The 20,858-nt window shown below is 37.0% G+C and overlaps 1 protein-coding gene across 3 annotated transcripts in view; it reads right to left on the bottom strand.

Annotated features, from left to right (window-relative positions):
- Nucleotides 1–20,858, bottom strand: part of LOC137424643 (protein mono-ADP-ribosyltransferase PARP12) — a 109,898-nt gene that overhangs the window by 37,955 nt on the left and 51,085 nt on the right. For all 3 annotated transcript variants that reach the window (XM_068112329.2, XM_078772402.1, XM_078772404.1), the window contains exons 8-9: nucleotides 1,253–1,339; nucleotides 690–816 (exon numbers count right to left, since the gene is read on the bottom strand). In XM_068112329.2, the coding sequence (XP_067968430.2) occupies nucleotides 690–816; nucleotides 1,253–1,339 (214 nt within the window). The remainder of the gene's footprint in view (nucleotides 1–689; nucleotides 817–1,252; nucleotides 1,340–20,858) is intronic.

Genomic DNA, 20,858 nt, shown 5'->3' with positions numbered 1-20,858 from the left:
TCATTGGAGATCCATGGGTTTGCACGCCCCGGAGTTTCTGCCGCAGTGCGGGATGCTGGACGGAATCGATCCCGCAGGTGATCTTAATATCTCAGGACCATCTGCCTGTCCTGCCTTGCAGTGGTGACTCTTGGCCTCCCTGATCGAGGTCTGTCATCTGCAGAGTTGTGGAGGGTGTCTCTGTCCACCAGGGCCGATATCGTCTTGTGTGAACAGCCAAGGCGTCGTGCCACCTCACGGTAGCTCAGTCCGCCTTGCAGCATGCCCAGGGCACGCTGCCGTTGATCCCTTGACAATCGTGGCATGTTGATTGAAATGCCCATTTTGCACTGGCCTTTTTAAAGCCAATATCAAGACATCACGTGCAGCTCATTAAAATCATCCCGCACCCCTTGGCTAATCACTGACAGTCAAAACGGCTGTTCAACAGCTGTGCTAGGAAGTGACCATTGAAGGTTCAAGTGACCATCCGTGACCGTTTTGTCTGACAGTGAGGACACTATTGTCCACAAATAAGTTCACACATAAGTTCACAAATAAGTTCACACAATAAGTTCACTACACGCAGTGTTATTGTTGATATTTAAAGGTTTCAAAGGTGGTAAGTTTCTTTTGCGTTTCAGTATATTTTAAAATCCTAATTCAGCAATACAATAGGGATTTGTACGTACACAATGTAAACGGCTGACCTGTTAAATTCAGGGTCGCAGAATTGCTTCTCAACATCCTCCATGTGCGGAATATCTTCCCATTGCGAGCCCCAGGGCTGCCACTGCCAGCAGTAAGGTAGATCATAGTGCATTCGAGGACATCTTTCTGTCAACAGTGAAAGAATATGCTGAAAGGTTTCATCCACTGCTGTTGATACATTCAGAGAAAAAAAAACTACCAAACAACCTTCAAGATGGGAGATAAGATTATTAGGTCACCCACTTGCTTCTGATATCTTGCTTCCACTCGCGAGGAATATCTCAGAATACCAGATCTAGTCCTGTTCTGGTTCTGAAATAAGGCTAGTATTGAATATCTCATGGGCAAGGCTATTATTGCTGTGTTGTTTAATTTCCAGTGCATACACTATGACAATTACAACACAGGTAATGTCTTTGTCTCCTCTATAGCACCTACCTGCTTACATGAGGTGCTGTAGAGGAGAACTTGTCAGTACAAAATAAAATTGACGTGGAAGAAAATGGAGTTTTCTCCCACTATGAGTTGAGTACTTGGCATTGCATTTGGGAAAGGTTCTCACCATTATTTTTGCAGTTCTTCCGGAGGTGAAAAAGACAAATGCTTGTTTTTCCCCAAACATTATCCCCAACTTTTTCTGGCTGTTTCCCTGTAAATGAAAATCATCCAAAGTTAACAATAGGGTAGGTGCATAATATCTTTATATAATGTAGTAGCGTAGATCGGGTCGCTATGCTCGCCTCACCAGGCATTGACAGAGAGGCACAGGCTTGCTTTAACTGAGGAAAATGACTGCAAGTGAGTTGCTGTGTTGTCATGATTTACACCAATCATAAGGCAAACATTTCCTTTGTACAAATGTATTTGTAACATTGGTTGTTGTTTTGTATGCAGCCTGTGGCTGCTTGGCTGCATCAATCTCTGGGGGTACGGCTGTGCAACTGGTGCAGTGCCACCTATTACCAGAAAGCTGGTAGTCATTTTTGCCAACCTTGGAAGGATGACAGGCTGGGTCAACTCACCTGGTGTTATTTAAACGGCACGACAGGGGCTTGAACTCAGGACCGTAAGGTCTCAAGTCAGCTACCTTGACCGCTAAGCCAACACCAGTCTTCAGAACATTGGTGGTGTTATTTATTGTTACTATAAAAGGTTCAAGTGGTCTAAAGCTCAAAATGGTCAAGGGTCCAAGCGGTTCAATCTATCTGAAAGGTGTTAGAGGTCCAAATGGTGTTAAGGTCTAAGAGGTCAAAATGACTGAAGGGGTGTAAAAGTTGAAAGTCTCGAGGTGAAAGGGTGAAGAAATCTTCTTCTTCTCCACCTTCTCTTGCCTTTATAAGAGATGAGGTCCAATGGTATCAAGCTATTGCCCTGCCTTGACCACTTTACTCCTCCACCTCCTCCAGTTTGCCGTTTCTTCCTTCCCGGTTCAACAGCCGTTTGAAATATCCTTCCCACACCTTCAATATTGTGCGCCCCTCTTTGTCACATGTCTCGTGCCACCATCCCTAATCACCGCCCACCTCCCCCTGGCCCCCTTCATGGCCTTGCTATATTCATCCCTGTCGTGAGCCAATTTATAGATCATGTTATTGTACACCGCTCCTTTCCTATCCCTTCCCCAGACACTGCATGACATTATCGCCGGGCATGGAAGAGGGCCTAATGATGACGCGTGCTGAAAGGGAGTACTCAGTTTCACTCTGGTTGTTTGTTTGTTGTGCACCGCTCCTTTCCTATTCCATCTCCAGGTGCTGCATAACGTCATTGCCGGGCACTGAAGGGGGCTCGGCAATGACGCGTGCTGAAAGGGAGTACTGAGTTTTCACTCTGGTTGTTTTCTTGTTTTCTTTCTTGCTTGTTTTCTTGTTGTACACCGCACCTTTCCTATGCCATCTCCAGGCGCTGCATAACGTCATTGCCAAGCACCGAAGGGGGCTCGGAAATGACACACGCTGAAGGGAGTACTCAGTTTTTACTCCAGTTGTTCGTTTTCTTGTTTTCTTGTTTGTTATTTTGTTTTCTTGTTTGTTTTTTTGTTTGTTTGTCCAAGCAATATCTCAGCCATCATTTGAGCTAGGAAGCTGAAATTTGGGCACAATAGTGAGTAAGTAGTGATTTGTGATTTGGCTGTAAAGTGATTGGCTGTAAAGGCTATTTTTTATTTATTGATTAATCAATTGATCGATTAATTATTTAATTATTCAATTAATGACTTTTTTTTTTGAAGTTGCAGATTCGGATGAAATTGTGGTGGTTTATGTGTTATATTAGCCAATTGAATAATTATTTAATTTTTTTATAATTATTATTTATTTATTTTCATTATTAATCAGTTATTTATTCTCTTTCTCATCTGGGAAATATCTCAGGCACCTTCTGAGCTAAGAAGCTGATATTTGGACATGACAATAACCAAGTGATTTGGCTGTAAAGGGTATTTTTGATTTATTGATTGATCAATAAATCGAATAATTATTTATTGATTAATAAATTAATTATTTAATTTTTTATTAATGGCTCATTTAATTTAATTTCTGAAAGTTACATCTTTGGATGAAGCACTATGGGTTTAGTTATGCTATTAGCCAATTGATTAAGAAAATATTTTTTGACAGTCTTTTATTGATTTTATTTATGCAATTAACCAATCAATTATTGTGCACCTCTCCCTCCAAATACAGTCTCTATGAGCTGCACAGCGGTATTGCCGGGCGCCAGAGGCGCTCCGGCAATGCCGCACTGGAGGATATTTAATTATTTCGCATGGGGGTAGGTGTACTTTGAATGTATATGTACGTGTTTGTTTGTTTTCTTGTTTGTTTGTTTGTTTGTTTGTCTGGGCGATATCTCAGCCATCATTTGAGCTAGGAAGCTAAAATATGGGCACAATAGTGAGCAAGTACTTTGTCAAAAACGATATTTTTTGTTTTTTGATTAATCAATTAGTTACTTAATTATTATCGATTAATTGTACACCGCTCCTTTCCTATGCCATCTCCAGGCGCTGCATAACATCATTGCCGGGCACCAAAGGGGGCTCAGCAATGACACACGCTGAAAGGGAGTACTCAGTTTTCACTCTGGTTGTTTTCTTGTTTGTTTGTCCAGGCGATATCTCAGCCATCCTTTGAGCGAGGAAGCTGAAATTTTGGCACAATAGTGAGCAAGTGCTTTGGCAAAAACAGATTTTTTGGTATTTTGATTAATCAATTAATTGATTAGTTATTTAATTATTATCGATTAATTAAGAACTTATACATTTCCTTTCTCTTCTCGCCATTATCTCAGGCACCTTTTGAGTTAGGAAGCTGATATTTGGACATGCCAATGACCAAGTGATTTGGCTGTAAAGGCTACAGTCACGTGAAAAAGTAAGTACACCCCGTGTAAAGTTTTGAGTTTTTCAAAATATTTCAACATAATGCTATTTGATCTTTATTTCAACAATGCTGATAGATAAAGGTGATATAATATAACAAACATCATGAAACATTTACATTTTGTAGCCCATTGTGTAATTTAAATAAACATAAATGCAAATTTTGCATGTGGAAAAAGTAAGTACACCAGTCGGGAGATAATGGGGCTTCCAGGACACCCATGTATTTAGATGAGACTTTTTCCCAAACTGCCCATTTTCCCCCCGATTACCGCGACACCCCCTTCTCCTTTTACATGTAAGTGAATGGGGGAGTCCTTACTTACCCTCCAAGGACCACGTGACATTCAAAATTCCTCATTGATCCTATGAATATTTGCTCATTTTCTAATTTTTTAAACAACTCCATTCTCTTATGGAACTCATCCCCATCTAGGATATTGATAAACTTTACATCAAGTACCTTTCTCTGTGCGTTTATAAAATGATATGTTTCACGGAGGGACCTGGTCTGTCCTCCTCCCGATCCACATACCATTTTAAAATTATAATATTTATTATCCGGTTGATAACCATCAAAGTTCTCACTCCACTCTAATATATTTTTCTTCCCGCCCTCCATTACCCCACTTAACAAATGAATACGTTTATCAGTCTTGAGGATCTTCTGACCAGTGATCCTCTCAACCTCTCGGATCTGGTATTTCTCACACTCATTATGTTTTCCATTTATATACCAAGGTTGATTACACCTCCACCCTTTAGTCTGGTTAATACTTGGTTCTATCATTTATTTATTTGTAAAAAAGGCGGCGGTAGCCCTTAAAATCCCTAACCCCCCTTTTTAACTTATCACTTATATATATATATATATATATATATATATCTTATCACTTATATATATCTTATCACTTATATATCTTATCACTTATATCTTATCACTTATATATCTTATCACTTATATATCTTATATAACCATAAGGGAGACTATCAATTCCATTTTCTAAAATATATCGTTTATCATCATATGCTCCTAGTGCTAGTTTATTTATCTCTTCTGAATATACTTCATGCTTATAACTCCTAATCCCTTTTACCTTTCGATATTGTTCCCCCCCACTCATCAAACATTGATAATAATGACCAAAATTTATACTTTCTTTAATTACATTTTTCTTAATCCCCTTGAGCTTCTGATCACACTTCTCCACATTCCCAACTCTATATTTATACGCATAGGCCTTTGCTCTCAATGGTATGAACTCACTCAGAATATTTCCACCAAGCTCATCCTTGAACTTTCCAATCGCCTTTTTATTTTGATTCGAGAACAGCTGACTAGTAGCATCATAGTTGCTTGTATCATAGATTAAAGAATCTGTTTTCATATCATCATAGACGTCATCTGTCTTGATACTCAGGATGAAGCTGTCCGTATCCATATACATCAACATGACGTTATCATCATACTTTGTTTTCAAATTCTCATAATAATATTCATACATCAGTAGTTTTGATAGATCGAGAACAGTAGTACCAATATAAATCGGTTTATCCATCTCAATTTCTTCTTTCATCATATGAACAGCACAAAAGTTTTCTGTAAAGATTTCAACACGCTCAAAGCTCGGTCTGTTGATTAGTTTGGAAGTTTGTTCCCAGGAAGTTGTCAACTTGACATTTTGTCTCTTTCTAACATTTTCCATAGTCTTCCCAAACACCGCGTTATTCATCAACTTATAAAAATCTTTCTCAAAGTCAGTCTTTCCAAGCGTTCTCCTTCGAGTGTTAAAATCAATATATTTCATTAACCAATAACTCTTTGAATTTCAGGACCCGATGAACTTTCTCAACAATTAGGCCATGTTTCACAAATTGTAAAAGATTTCTCTGATGTAGTACATAGTTCTTCTTATCAAAGAATGTTGTTAAAAGTTTTTCTGTTCTTGATCCCTTATAAAACGATTTCTGATATTCACTCAACCACTCTGGGTTTGTCAATTCTTTCTCACACCCGAAAGGAAGATCTTTATGTTTCTCAAAGAGTTCTTTTGGATACTTTAGATCAACCTCCAGGAAATACCCTTCTTTCCTTTCATCCAACTCTTTTTGTGTTGATCTCAGAATATTTTCTAGAACACCCTCATGATCACTCTCCCATTTCAATCCTCCATAAGGTTGTGCTTGGGACATTGCCCACCCATAGAGGTTGTTGGCGTCATAATACATGAGATAGGAACTATCTTTCTTTGGATCATAATCTGGAAGATATTTGTTATTTGCTTTTGAATATCTTGATGAGCAGACTTGTGAAATTCCCCCTCTCTTTGCTCTCTCTATCATCAGGAGCATATCAACATCGGTTATCAAATCCAAATCTTGTTTAGTCATTTTCAACATAGCACTCCAAGCAAGACCCGGTGCTGTGAAATAATGAGCAGGGTCCAAGCCATATCCAGAAAGACACACGGCTCTAAATGCTTCGAATACATCTGCTAGAAGAAGGACATCAGTCTTGAGATAGAGATCATGTTAATCACCCATATTATTGATATTGTATTTTTTCCAAACATTTTGAGCACTAGGGCATGCCCGTACTATATATATATCTAAAATTATATCCCCCCCCTCTATTTACATGAAATGGTTTGGTCCATTCGCAAAGCCAAAGCGAACGGCTTGCGAGTACGGTGACAATCCCCCCCCTCTATTTACATGAAATGGTTTGGTCCAAAGCGAACGGCTTGCGAGTACGGTGACAATCCCCCCCCCCCCCCCTCTATTTACATGAAATGGTTTGGTCCAAAGCGAACGGCTTGCGAGTACGGTGACAATCCCCCCCCTCTATTTACATGAAATGGTTTGGTCCAAAGCGAACGGCTTGCAGAGTTTGGTAAAGAAATCGCCATAGCGTGCACAAACGCGCAGGAAAGCGAATGAATCGCAAATTAGTTTTAATTAGTTTTAAAACATAGTTTAACGCCAACATAGTTTGCCAACGTGAAATAAATGAATACGCTCTCAAATGTGCCGTCCGAGGCAGAGTCTGTTCGCCACGTTCGGCACACGTGATAGCTCGCTGCTCTCTGATTGGTTGAATCGTTTTTTGGACATAGCTCGCTAACTACTTGTCCGATTAATATGAAACCTTGAAAAGGCACATCCTCGGGTCCCCAGCAATATACCTGGCAAGTTTCAAGTATATCGGACCCGTGGTTGTCGAGAAACAGCGGTCACAGACAGACACACAGAGATTACTGGCATTATAGATAGATGTACATAATCATCATCTGAAACATTGCTATTATTTAGAATATTGTAAAATCTTCTTTTGGAGGAAGTTTCTTTTCATCAAATCTTTTAAATGAATCCATATAGTCGTACGGGTAAATTCCCTTTTGTGTTAGGAGTTCCGTATCCTCATAATTATTCTCCAAACATGGAAATTTTTTCAAATTTTTAACTAGGTTAGCAAGAGGACTAGCCATGAATTTATATGTATCCAAGAATCGAATTCTTGTAGTTGGTCTTGTTGGAATGATCTTTGTAAAGGAGATGTATTTTTGATCTGTACTTGGAATAGCACTGATACTCCCAGGAGTCTTTGACAACTCTTTAATAAACAAGTGTGTATCATAATGAGCGTTGTTATGAAGAAAGACAGGAATGAAAGAGGGGAGTTGATAATTAATATTACAACTTTGATGAGCCGGACCTCTCTATTTACCAGTGAGATGACAATGGTCTCTAACCTTTAGACCTTTACCAATTTTCTCCTCACAAATATGACAGACATTGTTTTTTCTAAATTCCCTTTTCTCTTCACTCGTCAAGTACATTGGTTTATTGGTTTCTCTCATTATCGTGGTTAATCGAACACAGTCTTTTTCTAGTCGTTTCACAAACTCCTCTGGGGCATTTGAGCCTCTATACTCCTCTACCTTGTTATATTTATCACCAACGGATGATTTGATATAATAACAAAATCCGCAAGGAGTATGTTTTTGATACTTATTTGTGTATGATTCTTTTGGATCTGGAGCCGCTGTTGCTATTTTTTCCAAGATACTCTCAAAATCAGCATATATCACAAAAGGATGTTTAATTGTTTTATTTTGATCTTTGAATGAAATTTTCGAACCAGGCTTAGGAAGTGTAATGACTGTTGCTTTCTCATTTGAACAATATTGTTTATGAGTATCCAATCTCTCCTGTGAATGAAATGTATTCAAACACCGACGACATGGATAAACTTTACATTTTCTAGAATAGACTTGTGATTTAATTAATCTTGAAAAGTTCTTGATATAAGCATAATGTTCAATTTCACCAGATCGGAAATACAAGAGATCAACATGTTTTTCTTTCTCATCATCTGAGATTTGTAAAATCTGCACTTTATTCTTTTCAGTCAACCCATAGACATTTATAGAAATATTATTTAACTTTTCAAACTTTGGAATATTATTAAGAGTCATCGGAAATTTCAAATTTTTCATATTCAATTCATTTTCATATTTCATATAATTGCTTACTCTTTCAGCATGTTCTTTTGCTGGATGTAGATATGCCAGTACAGACCACAAGAAACACTTGTTATCAGTATTCTGAATATTTACTATAGCATTTTTATCTTTGATGATTTTAGGAAGTTGAATATATGATCTTGCTTGTAGTGGATCAGATTTAAAAATGTGAACATCAACAAACAGAACCTTTTCAACAGTGAGACCGCTTCCGACAATAAGATCATCAATATTATATTCACTATATTTAAGCTCATTAAAGACCTGTTCTTTATTTCTATTATAATCATTTTTATTAAGTACCATGTAAGTTGTTGTATGTAGGTAAAAGTTAAATGGTGGATCTTCCTTTTTACGAAGAACCAATTTAGCCCCCAAATAATATTTACAACTTCCCATTTCAGATATAGTCTCATCAATCTGATCATCTATTCCTTCCTTTGTAAGATCAACAGCAGCTCCCAGAGAACGGGGGACTGGATCTTTGAAACGGAACAATCTAATTTTAATATTTCCTTTGAAAGCACCATCTAAATTTTCAATCTCATAATATGGAACTTGGTGTTTCTTTGTCTTCTCATGGCGCTTCCAATCCTTCTTGAGGATGTAGTGTTGACAGCGCTCACAATAGACCTTTGGAAGAACCTTTGGTTTGAGATTCTTCAAATGTTTTTGAGTATCTAAGTGTTGCTCATACCCACTTCTCAGAACCCATGTCTTACAAATCTTACAATACTTATTATCTTTACTCTTTAAATGTTTTTGTGTTTTATAATGTTTATTGATATGTTTGTAGTTCTGCTCACAACTCTCACAGTAAGTAGAACCCATACTATTTATATAGTAAAAAAACTTCACTATATACCAGTTATCTTTTACTTAAAATAAAACATGAAAAATTGAAAATAAGAGTCAGGAAACTCAATTAAATTTGGGACAACATATTCATATGATTCTTGGTTAGGATGTGATATCTATAACTAGTCTTCTTCATATCCTTATCACAAAGATCACAATGTGTCATCTCTTCTTCTTTATAACCGTTAAGAACATTATCTAAATGATACTTTGTTTGATTATGTTTCCTTTTAATAAATACTCTAATTAGCTTATTACAAGGTTCACATCTTATCATATTTTTTTTACTCTTATCAGATGTATTAATAGCATGTTTAATGGTCCAGACATGAACATCATATCGATTGTACTGTTTATCACAGGCGGAACAATAACCAGATTTCATGTTATTTATATAGTGAGAAACTTTAAAAGAGAATAGATCGCTTTTTGAGTACAGATCAAGAGACCAGTAAATTTTTGAGTACAGATCAAGAGAATAGATCACTTTTTGAGTGCAGATCAAGAGACTAGTAAATTTTTGAGTACAGATCAAGAGAGATTATAGAGAGATTATAGAGAGATTATAGGGGAGAATGGCAAATTTTTGGGTACAGATCAAGAGAATAGTAAATTTTCGAACTGAGAATAGTAAATTTCCAAGTTCTAATCAAGAGAGATTATAGAGAGATTATAGGGAAGAATGGCAAATTTTCGAAATCAAGAGTCTACTTAATAGGAAGAATAGTAAATTTTTGGTTTCAAGAGAAGAGATCACTTTTTGAGTGCAGATCAAGAGACTAGTAAATTTTTGAGTACAGATCAAGAGAGATTATAGAGAGATTATAGGGAAGAATGGCAAAATTTTGGGTACAGATCAAGAGAATAGATCACTTTTTGAGTGCAGATCAAGAGAATAGTACATTTTTGAGTACAGATCAAGAGAGATTATAGAGAGATTATAGGGAAGAATGGTAAATTTTTGGGTACAGATCAAGAGACTAGTAAAATTTTAAGTACAGATCAAGAGAATAGATCACTTTTTGAGAGCAGATCAAGAGACTAGTAAATTTTTGAGTCCAGATCAAGAGAGATTATAGAGAGATTATAGGGAAGAATGGCAAATTTTTGGGTACAGATCAAGAGACTAGTAAATTTTTGAGTCCAGATCAAGAGAGATTATAGAGAGATTATAGGGAAGAATGGCAAATTTTTGGGTACAGATCAAGAGACTAGTAAATTTTTGAGTACAGATCAAGAGAGATTATAGAGAGATTATAGGGAAGAATGGCAAAATTTTGGGTACAGATCAAGAGAATAGTAAATTTTCGAACTGGGAATAGTACATTTTTGAGTACAGATCAAGGGAGATTATAGAGAGATTATAGGGAAGAATGGTAAATTTTTGGGTACAGATCAAGAGACTAGTAAATTTTTGAGTACAGATCAAGAGAATAGATCACTTTTTGAGAGCAGATCAAGAGACTAGTAAATCTTTGAGTCCAGATCAAGAGAGATTATAGAGAGATTATAGGGAAGAATGGCAAATTTTTGGGTACAGATCAAGAGACTAGTAAATTTTTGAGTCCAGATCAATAGAGATTATAGAGAGATTATAGGGAAGAATGGCAAATTTTTGGGTACAGATCAAGAGACTAGTAAATTTTTGAGTACAGATCAAGAGAGATTATAGAGAGATTATAGGGAAGAATGGCAAATTTTCGAATCCAAGAGTCTACTTAATAGGAAGAATAGTAAATTTTTGATTTCAAGAGAATAGATCACTTTTTGAGTGCAGATCAAGAGACTAGTAAATTTTTGAGTCCAGATCAAGAGAGATTATAGAGAGATTATAGGGAAGAATGGCAAAATTTTGGGTACAGATCAAGAGAATAGTAAATTTTCGAACTGAGAATAGTAAATTTCCAAGTTCTAATCAAGAGAGATTATAGAGAGATTATAGGGAAGAATGGCAAATTTTCGAATTCAAGAGTCTACTTAATAGGAAGAATAGTAAATTTTTGATTTCAAGAGAATATATCACTTTTTGAGTGCAGATCAAGGGACTAGTACATTTTTGAGTACAGATCAAGAGACTAGTAAATTTTTGAGTACAGATCAAGAGAATAGTAAATTTTCGAACTGAGAATAGTGAATTTTTGAATATAGGTCAAGAGAATAGTAAATTTTCAAACCTACTTAAAAGAGAATAGTAAATTTTTGATTTCAAGAGACTAGTAAATTTTCGAACTGTGAATAGTAAATTTTCGAACTGAGAATAGTGAATTTTTGAATATAGGCCAAGAGACTAGTAAATTTTCGAACCTACTTTCAAGAGACTAGTACATTTTTGAGTACAGATCAAGAGACTGGTAAATTTTCAAACTGGTAGAGACCATCAAACCTACTTAAAAGAGCATCCTTCATCTACATATCATCTGGCAGATTATCCTAGACCCACTCAAACAATGATCCTTCTACCCCTGTTCAAGCTTCATTGAGGATATTGAAGATCATGTGATGTAAGAAGGCTTTATTGAGGATATTGAAGATCATGTAATGTACGAAGGTTTTATTGGGGATATTGAAGATGACGTTGAGCATTGGCGGAGCCATAAGTCAACGTCATCTTCAATATCCCCAATAAAACCTTCGTACATTACATGATCTTCAATATCCTCAATAAAGCCTTCTTACATCACATGATCTTCAATATCCTCAATGAAGCTTGAACAGGGGTAGAAGGATCATTGTTTGAGTGGGTCTAGGATAATCTGCCAGATGATATGTAGAAGAAGGATGCTCTTTTGAGTAGGTTTGATGGTCTCTACCAGTTTGAAAATTTACCAGTCTCTTGATCTGTACTCAAAAATGTACTAGTCTCTTGAAAGTAGGTTCGAAAATTTACTAGTCTCTTGGCCTATATTCAAAAATTCACTATTCTCAGTTCGAAAATTTACTATTCACAGTTCGAAAATTTACTAGTCTCTTGAAATCAAAAATTTACTATTCTCTTTTAAGTAGGTTTGAAAATTTACTATTCTCTTGACCTATATTCAAAAATTCACTATTCTCAGTTCGAAAATTTACTATTCTCTTGATCTGTACTCAAAAATTTACTAGTCTCTTGATCTGTACTCAAAAATGTACTAGTCCCTTGATCTGCACTCAAAAAGTGATATATTCTCTTGAAATCAAAAATTTACTATTCTTCCTATTAAGTAGACTCTTGAATTCGAAAATTTGCCATTCTTCCCTATAATCTCTCTATAATCTCTCTTGATTAGAACTTGGAAATTTACTATTCTCAGTTCGAAAATTTACTATTCTCTTGATCTGTACCCAAAATTTTGCCATTCTTCCCTATAATCTCTCTATAATCTCTCTTGATCTGGACTCAAAAATTTACTAGTCTCTTGATCTGCACTCAAAAAGTGATCTATTCTCTTGAAATCAAAAATTTACTATTCTTCCTATTAAGTAGACTCTTGGATTCGAAAATTTGCCATTCTTCCCTATAATCTCTCTATAATCTCTCTTGATCAGTACTCAAAAATTTACTAGTCTCTTGATCTGTACCCAAAGATTTGCCATTCTTCCCTATAATCTCTCTATAATCTCTCTTGATCTGGACTCAAAAATTTACTAGTCTCTTGATCTGCTCTCAAAAAGTGATCTATTCTCTTGATCTGTACTTTAAAATTTACTAGTCTCTTGATTTGTACCCAAAAATTTACCATTCTTCCCTATAATCTCTCTATAATCTCTCTTGATCTGTGCTCAAAAATTTACTATTCCCAGTTCGAAAATTTACTATTCTCTTGATCTGTACCCAAAATTTTGCCATTCTTCCCTATAATCTCTCTATAATCTCTCTTGATCTGGACTCAAAAATTTACTAGTACCTTGATCTGCACTCAAAAAGTGATCTATTCTCTTGAAATCAAAAATTTACTATTCTTCCTATTAAGTAGACTCTTGGATTCGAAAATTTGCCATTCTTCCCTATAATCTCTCTATAATCTCTCTTGATCTGTACTCAAAAATTTACTAGTCTCTTGATCTGTACCCAAAAATTTGCCATTCTTCCCTATAATCTCTCTATAATCTCTCTTGATCTGTACTCAAAAATTTACTGGTCTCTTGATCTGTACCCAAAAATTTGCCATTCTTCCCTATAATCTCTCTATAATCTCTCTTGATCTGGACTCAAACATTTACTAGTCCCTTGATCTGCTCTCAAAAAGTGATCTATTCTCTTGATCTGTACTTAAAATTTTACTCGTCTCTTGATCTGTACCCAAAAAATTACCATTCTTCCCTATAATCTCTCTATAATCTCTCTTGATCTGTACTCAAAAATGTACTATTCCCAGTTCGAAAATTTACTATTCTCTTGATCTGTACCCAAAATTTTGCCATTCTTCCCTATAATCTCTCTATAATCTCTCTTGATCTGTACTCAAAAATTTACTAGTCTCTTGATCTGTACCCAAAAATTTGCCATTCTTCCCTATAATCTCTCTATAATCTCTCTTGATCTGGACTCAAAAATTTACTAGTCTCTTGATCTGTACCCAAAAATTTGCCATTCTTCCCTATAATCTCTCTATAATCTCTCTTGATCTGTACTCAAAAATGTTCTATTCTCTTGATCTGCACTCAAAAAGTGATCTATTCTCTTGATCTGTACCCAAAATTTTGCCATTCTTCCCTATAATCTCTCTATAATCTCTCTTGATCTGTACTCAAAAATTTACTAGTTTCTTGATCTGCACTCAAAAAGTGATCTCTTCTCTTGAAATCAAAAATTTACTATTCTTCCTATTAAGTAGACTCTTGAATTCGAAAATTTGCCATTCTTCCCTATAATCTCTCTATAATCTCTCTTGATTAGAACTTGGAAATTTACTATTCTCAGTTCGAAAATTTACTATTCTCTTGATCTGTACCCAAAAATTTGCCATTCTCCCCTATAATCTCTCTATAATCTCTATAATCTCTCTTGATCTGTACTCAAAAATTTACTAGTCTCTTGATCTGCACTCAAAAAGTGATCTATTCTCTTGATCTGTACTCAAAAATTTACTGGTCTCTTGATCTGTACTCAAAAAGCGATCTATTCTCTTTTAAAGTTTCTCACTATATAAATAACATGAAATCTGGTTATTGTTCCGCCTGTGATAAACAGTACAATCGATATGATGTTCATGTCTGGACCATTAAACATGCTATTAATACATCTGATAAGAGTAAAAAAAATATGATAAGATGTGAACCTTGTAATAAGCTAATTAGAGTATTTATTAAAAGGAAACATAATCAAACAAAGTATCATTTAGATAATGTTCTTAACGGTTATAAAGAAGAAGAGATGACACATTGTGATCTTTGTGATAAGGATATGAAGAAGACTAGTTATAGATATCACATCCTAACCAAGAATCATATGAATATGTTGTCCCAAATTTAATTGAGTTTCCTGACTCTTATTTTCAATTTTTCATGTTTTATTTTAAGTAAAAGATAACTGGTATATAGTGAAGTTTTTTTACTATATAAATAGTATGGGTTCTACTTACTGTGAGAGTTGTGAGCAGAACTACAAACATATCAATAAACATTATAAAACACAAAAACATTTAAAGAGTAAAGATAATAAGTATTGTAAGATTTGTAAGACATGGGTTCTGAGAAGTGGGTATGAGCAACACTTAGATACTCAAAAACATTTGAAGAATCTCAAACCAAAGGTTCTTCCAAAGGTCTATTGTGAGCGCTGTCAACACTACATCCTCAAGAAGGATTGGAAGCGCCATGAGAAGACAAGGAAACACCAAGTTCCATATTATGAGATTGAAAATTTAGATCGTGCTTTCAAAGGAAATATTAAAATTAGATTGTTCCGTTTCAAAGATCCAGTCCCCCGTTCTCTGGGAGCTGCTGTTGATCTTACAAAGGAAGGAATAGATGATCAGATTGATAAGACTATATCTGAAATGGGAAGTTGTAAATATTATTTGGGGGCTAAATTGGTTCTTCGTAAAAAGGAAGATCCACCATTTAACTTTTACCTACATACAACAACTTACATGGTACTTAATAAAAATGATTATAATAGAAATAAAGAACAGGTCTTTAATGAGCTTAAATATAGTGAATTTGATATTGATGATCTTATTGTCGGAAGCGGTCTCACTGTTGAAAAGGTTCTGTTTGTTGATGTTCACATTTTTAAATCTGATCCACTACAAGCAAGATCATATATTCAACTTCCTAAAATCATCAAAGATAAAAATGCTATAGTAAATATTCAGAATACTGATAACAAGTGTTTCTTGTGGTCTGTACTGGCATATCTACATCCAGCAAAAGAACATGCTGAAAGAGTAAGCAATTATATGAAATATGAAAATGAATTGAATATGAAAAATTTGAAATTTCCGATGACTCTTAATAATATTCCAAAGTTTGAAAAGTTAAATAATATTTCTATAAATGTCTATGGGTTGACTGAAAAGAATAAAGTGCAGATTTTACAAATCTCAGATGATGAGAAAGAAAAACATGTTGATCTCTTGTATTTCCGATCTGGTGAAATTGAACATTATGCTTCTATCAAGAACTTTTCAAGATTAATTAAATCACAAGTCTATTCTAGAAAATGTAAAGTTTATCCATGTCATCGGTGTTTGAATACATTTCATTCACAGGAGAGATTGGATACTCATAAACAATATTGTTCAAATGAGAAAGCAACAGTCATTACACTTCCAAAGCCTGGTTCGAAAATTTCATTCAAAGATCAAAATAAAACAATTAAACATCCTTTTGTGATATATGCTGATTTTGAGAGTATCTTGGAAAAAATAGCAACAGCGGCTCCAGATCCAAAAGAATCATACACAAATAAGTATCAAAAACATACTCCTTGCGGATTTTGTTATTATATCAAATCATCCGTTGGTGATGAATATAACAAGGTAGAGGAGTATAGAGGCTCAAATGCCCCAGAGGAGTTTGTGAAACGACTAGAAAAAGACTGTGTTCGATTAACCACGATAATGAGAGAAACCAATAAACCAATGTACTTGACGAGTGAAGAGAAAAGGGAATTTAGAAAAAACAATGTCTGTCATATTTGTGAGGAGAAAATTGGTAAAGGTCTAAAGGTTAGAGACCATTGTCATCTCACTGGTAAATATAGAGGTCCGGCTCATCAAAGTTGTAATATTAATTATCAACTCCCCTCTTTCATTCCTGTCTTTCTTCATAACAACGCTCATTATGATACACACTTGTTTATTAAAGAGTTGTCAAAGACTCCTGGGAGTATCAGTGCTATTCCAAGTACAGATCAAAAATACATCTCCTTTACAAAGATCATTCCAACAAGACCAACTACAAGAATTCGATTCTTGGATACATATAAATTCATGGCTAGTCCTCTTGCTAACCTAGTTAAAAATTTGAAAAAATTTCCATGTTTGGAGAATAATTATGAGGATACGGAACTCCTAACACAAAAGGGAATTTACCCGTACGACTATATGGATTCATTTAAAAGATTTGATGAAAAGAAACTTCCTCCAAAAGAAGATTTACAATATTCTAAATAATAGCAATGTTTCAGATGATGATTATGTACATGCTCAAAATGTTTGGAAAAAATACAATATCAATAATATGGGTGATTATCATGATCTCTATCTCAAGACTGATGTCCTTCTTCTAGCAGATGTATTCGAAGCATTTAGATCCGTGTGTCTTTCTGGATATGGCTTGGACCCTGCTCATTATTTCACAGCACCGGGTCTTGCTTGGAGTGCTATGTTGAAAATGACTAAACAAGATTTGGATTTGATAACCGATGTTGATATGCTCCTGATGATAGAGAGAGCAAAGAGAGGGGGAATTTCACAAGTCTGCTCATCAAGATATTCAAAAGCAAATGATCAAGCAGCCATCAATCATCTGGACTGGTCTCCCATCTCTACCACCTCTGACATCAACTCATCCTGGGAATTCTTCCAAAGTAAATTGCTCTCTCTCATGCACAGATTTATCCCATCTCGTCTTCAGTTGTCATACCCTTCCTCCCGTCCATGGTACACGGAATCTTGTGGTGAGGCTGTTGCCCAGAAACAACTTGCCTTCGTCTCCTGGAAAGCAAATCCAACGGAAGGAAATCTCATTTCCTTTCACAAAGCCCGAAACAAGTGTGTGTCCACCCTCAGGAGAGCCAGGAAACAATATCTCTCCGTTCTCAAGACCGAACTCTCTTATCTGTCTCCCTCTTCCAAATCCTGGTGGCGTCTGGTCAAATCCGTTTCTGGTGTTTGTTCCCCCTCCATCCCCTCCCTTACCTCAAACGGCTACACAGCTGACTCCGCACGTGAAAAAGCTGAATGCCTCAACTCTGTGTTTGCCTCTAAATCTTGTGTCCCAAACCCATCCCTCTCTGTACCCACCATACCCAGTCGTACCCTGCTGCTCCTGGACTCCGTGTCCTTTCCTCCTGACAAGGTGGAAAAGTTTCTGTCAACCCTCGACTCTGATTCTGCAACTGGACCCGACGGCATCAGCCCACGGGTCCTAAAATCCTGCTCTGCTGCTCTATCTCACCCTCTCTCTGTTCTCTTCACCCTCTCTTTTGCCCAAGGTCAACTGCCATCTGCTTGGAAATCAGCCAACATCACCGCTTTGCACAAAAAAGGTGCAAAAACAGATCCTAGCAACTACAGACCAATCAGCCTTCTCCCAATTATCAGCAAAGTCATGGAATCCATCATTGCTTCTGATATGAAATCTTTCCTCTTCTCCAATGGCTTGATCTCTGATCATCAATTTGGTTTCAGACCAGGTCACTCTACTCTGGACATGCTGCTTCTGCTGTCTCAACAATGGATGGAGGTCCTCAATGCCAAACAGGAAATTAGAGCTGTCTCCCTCGACATATCACGTGCCTTCGACACGGTCTGGCACCCCGCTCTGCTCACCAAACTCTCCTCCTTTGGTATCCATGGAAATCTCCACGCATGGCTGGCGGACTTCCTCTCTAGTCGTCGTCAACGTGTGGCCCTGAATGGGTTTCTCTCATCTCCTCTTCCTGTTCAGGCTGGAGTTCCCCAAGGCAGTGTTCTGGGCCCCGTGCTTTTTCTGGTCTTCATCAATGATCTCTCTGACTCTCTCGAAAATCCTCTCTATCTCTTTGCTGATGACTCCACTCTCTGCCGCTCCATTCCTCTTCCCTCAGATCGGCAGTCTGCTGCCTCCTCACTCTCTGAAGACCTGGACAAAATCACAGACTGGTCAAACAAGTGGAACATGTCTTTCAATCCTGACAAATCTCACACTCTTACTATGTCTCTCCGAAAAGATCGACTGGACAACCCTCCCATCTACTTTCTCAACAATCCTCTCCAAGAAGTTCTGTCGCTCAAGATTTTGGGTCTCACTATCTGCCATGATCTTTCTTGGGAAAACCACATTTCCAAGCTGGCCTCCAAAGCCAGTCGCCGACTGGGCATCCTCCGTCGTGCGAAGTCCTTCCTCGGCACACCTGAGCTCCTCACCACATACAAGGCTTTCATCCGCAGCTCAATGGAATACTATTCTCCCCTATGGGCCGGTGCTCCTGCCTCACACCCAGCTCGGCTTCACGCTGTTGAAACCAAAGCTTTCAGAATTATTGGAATCTCCCGCGATGAAGCTATCTCTGAGGGCCTTTCACTCACTCACCGCAGGCAGGTAGGTGGTCTTTCTGTCTTCTACCGACTCCTCTCCGGCCTTGCACCCCCAGCTCTCTCTGTGCTCTGTCCCCCAAATATTCCTACAGGTCGCACAAGATCTGCCAGCAACCCTCTGATGGTTAAACTGCCGAAATCTCTGCTCTCCGCTCACCTTCACTCTTTCATTCCTCTTTTCTCCCGCCTCTGGAACAAACTCCCTCACTCCCTTCAATCCCACTCCTCCCTCCAGGTCTTTAAAACAGCTGTTCACCACCATCTCTTATCTTCCCCCATCCAAAACCTTGATCTTTTCTACCCCCGCTAATTCACCCCAGATCCACCTTGTTTGAAATTCCAACTTCTTTCCTGGAAGTCCTGGCAGTGTCCATATGTTTTATACCTCTCCCACTGCCCCCTTCCCACGCCCCCCCCCCCCCCAAAGCCCTCTCCCTCTCTCAGATCTCTCGATGTCTCCATGTCTCTCGGTCCCTGCTCTCAAATGTTGTGTTTGTGTCCTTCCCCCTCTCTCCCCATCTTGTCTACCGCTCCCTATGTTATATGTTTTATGTGTCGGTTTGTCTTTCTGTGTGATTAATGTTCGCTCTTTCACGAGCCTCGATATTGTATAAAAAAAAAAAAAAAAAAAAAAAAAAAAAAATCTTCCAGATTATGATCCAAAGAAAGATAGTTCCTATCTCATGTATTATGACGCCAACAACCTCTATGGGTGGGCAATGTCCCAAGCACAACCTTATGGAGGATTGAAATGGGAGAGTGATCATGAGGGTGTTCTAGAAAATATTCTGAGATCAACACAAAAAGAGTTGGATGAAAGGAAAGAAGGGTATTTCCTGGAGGTTGATCTAAAGTATCCAAAAGAACTCTTTGAGAAACATAAAGATCTTCCTTTCGGGTGTGAGAAAGAATTGACAAACCCAGAGTGGTTGAGTGAATATCAGAAATCGTTTGATAAGGGATCAAGAACAGAAAAACTTTTAACAACATTCTTTGATAAGAAGAATTATGTACTACATCAGAGAAATCTTTTACAATTTGTGAAACATGGCCTAATTGTTGAGAAAGTTCATCGGGTCCTGAAATTCAAACAGAGTTATTGGTTAATGAAATATATTGATTTTAACACTCGAAAGAGAACGCTTGGAAAGACTGACTTTGAGAAAGATTTTTATAAGTTGATGAATAACGCGGTGTTTGGGAAGACTATGGAAAATGTTAGAAAGAGACAAAATATCAAGTTGACAACTTCCTGGGAACAAACTTCCAAACTAATTAACAGACCGAGCTTTGAGCGTGTTGAAATCTTTACAGAAAACTTTTGTGCTGTTCATATGATGAAAGAAGAAATTGAGATGGATAAACCGATTTATATTGGTACTACTGTTCTCGATCTATCAAAACTACTGATGTATGAATATTATTATGAGAATTTGAAAACAAAGTATGATGATAACGTCATGTTGATGTATATGGATACGGACAGCTTCATCCTGAGTATCAAGACAGATGACGTCTATGATGATATGAAAACAGATTCTTTAATCTATGATACAAGCAACTATGATGCTACTCGTCAGCTGTTCTCGAATCAAAATAAAAAGGTGATTGGAAAGTTCAAGGATGAGCTTGGTGGAAATATTCTGAGTGAGTTCATAGCATTGAGAGCAAAGGCCT

This window comes from Myxine glutinosa, chromosome 1 (assembly GCF_964187855.1).
Source record: "Myxine glutinosa chromosome 1, kmMyxGlut1.1, whole genome shotgun sequence".
NCBI lineage: Eukaryota > Metazoa > Chordata > Myxini > Myxiniformes > Myxinidae > Myxine > Myxine glutinosa.
This window is presented reverse-complemented; position numbering and strand designations above follow the sequence as displayed.